We start from the raw sequence: 1,724 nt of genomic DNA, 5'->3' as shown, positions 1-1,724 counted from the left end.
ATTGAAAATAAGCACTGGTGTCTCTTGATTGTTGATATCAACACGAAAGACATCATTCAGCTCGATCACATGCAGCGTCGACCAACCTACTCATTTTTATCCAAGACGTGCAAGTCGTATGTTGCACCGCTCCTGAGAGGAAAGTATGCAGACTACACTATCAAGAAAGCCGACAATATCCGCCAAGAAGACGGGCATAACTGTGGAGTCCTCGTCATTCACTACATGGAAAGCTACATTAGCACCCGCGTCGTGAGGAATCCAAACGCAGTTTTGGTTCAGAGTATTCGACTAGCATACTTTGTCCAAGGTCTTCGTCGACTCTACCCCCACAAAGATCTTCGCTTGTTGGCTAGTGGGCAGCGGTGACGGGGATGACAGACAAGGTGGCAGCCGGAGGTGACAACACTGACAGACGGAAATGATGAACTCATACATCCATACATCTCCCGAAAGTTGAAAGTTCCTACTTTATCATTAGGGCCCCCCGTGGGAGGCGCAGGTCGTCGCTAGCAACCGATAATTTCCTTCCCCCCCACTTGTAAGTGCCTCATTTGTTAATGAGGACCTGTCCGTGGCAAACCTCTGTCTTGCTCATATTGATTTGGTATTTTACCGCGACGAAATAAATTACCATGTGCTCCAGACGTATGTGGACGGTACGTGAGCCACATTTCGTCCTCATACCCGAACTATTTATGGAATGAGTATGTAACAGCATACACGGCCATTTTATAACGTGACCGATCATCTTCTTTGATGGCCAGACGCATGAGGACACCCTCGACAAACTCGTCACCGATCTGACATTAGATACTAGTTACCATATCTAAAAGTATGTCAAGTGGCTTTTTCTGTGTATTTAGCAGGTGGTAACCTTATGCAGTTAAGGCTTTGTGATGCCCGTATTGTCAGGTAGAAATTGCTATTTGAATCATTAAGACATCTTAGGCGTCGTTTTTTGTTTAGTTTTTGAAGCATTCATCTATTTTTCATACTTTACTCCGATTATAAAACCTAGCAACTCCTGGATTGACTGTCACCAGCTTATGAATCAATTTATCCTGCCCAAAATGAGGCCAAGACTCCAGAATGCGTTTTAATCACGTTATGTTTGCATGTTTAGCAGGCCACTATTAGCCGGGGGAACAGCGCAAAGCGTTCGATCTGTTAGCGAATTTTCGAGTATTTGATGCAAAATACAGAAGAGACCGAGTCGAAATACCCCCTCCCTTTCCAGGAATGTTCCCATAACCAGAGTTACATGCTGGACGCCGAAGCGTCTTCAACATGTCAAAGCTCAGCACGTAAATGTCCGGTGTTGCAGGTCGTGCAAGCAGTATCCTTCAGGACTCCGAAAATTCTTGGATAAGTAAAAAAAAAGTCGAGGACGGTCTTTGTATCCAACGGCTTCAGTCGGATATTTAATCAAATGCCATCGCAGCGGTTCTGTGGCATGGCGTAAACTTTATTTTCACGCTTTGAAGTGTGCATGTTGTCTCAAATCAGGTGTCCAGCTCCTTCCCAGGTCGATGCAGACGATGATGTGAGATGCCTACTTGAACCGCTGCAAGGGTGAGGCGGCAATTTATAGTGGCCGCCGCCAACACATGAGGGCGAACCCACCACGACAAAATGTACGAATTACACCCCCAGCTATACTTGCTGCGCCACAACCGCTCTTGCTGCCAACTGGCGAAATTGACGAATTTATAGCCGCGAAT

At 46.0% G+C, this 1,724-nt stretch overlaps 1 protein-coding gene across 1 annotated transcript; it reads left to right on the top strand.

The window, feature by feature from the left end:
- Positions 1-69: 69 nt before the first annotated feature.
- PPTG_24073 (hypothetical protein) lies at positions 70-369 on the top strand (the record flags this gene model as incomplete). Its single annotated transcript, XM_008915021.1, has 1 exon — positions 70-369. The coding sequence occupies one exon, from the start codon at positions 70-72 to the stop codon at positions 367-369; it is 300 nt and encodes a 99-aa protein (XP_008913269.1).
- Between the last annotated feature and the right edge of the window lie 1,355 nt (positions 370-1,724).

The sequence above is a fragment of the Phytophthora parasitica genome (genome assembly GCF_000247585.1).
Source record: "Phytophthora parasitica INRA-310 unplaced genomic scaffold supercont2.66, whole genome shotgun sequence".
Taxonomy (NCBI): domain Eukaryota; phylum Oomycota; class Peronosporomycetes; order Peronosporales; family Peronosporaceae; genus Phytophthora; species Phytophthora nicotianae.
The sequence above is the reverse complement of the archived record's forward strand: the minus strand, read 5'-3'. Positions and strand labels throughout refer to the sequence as shown.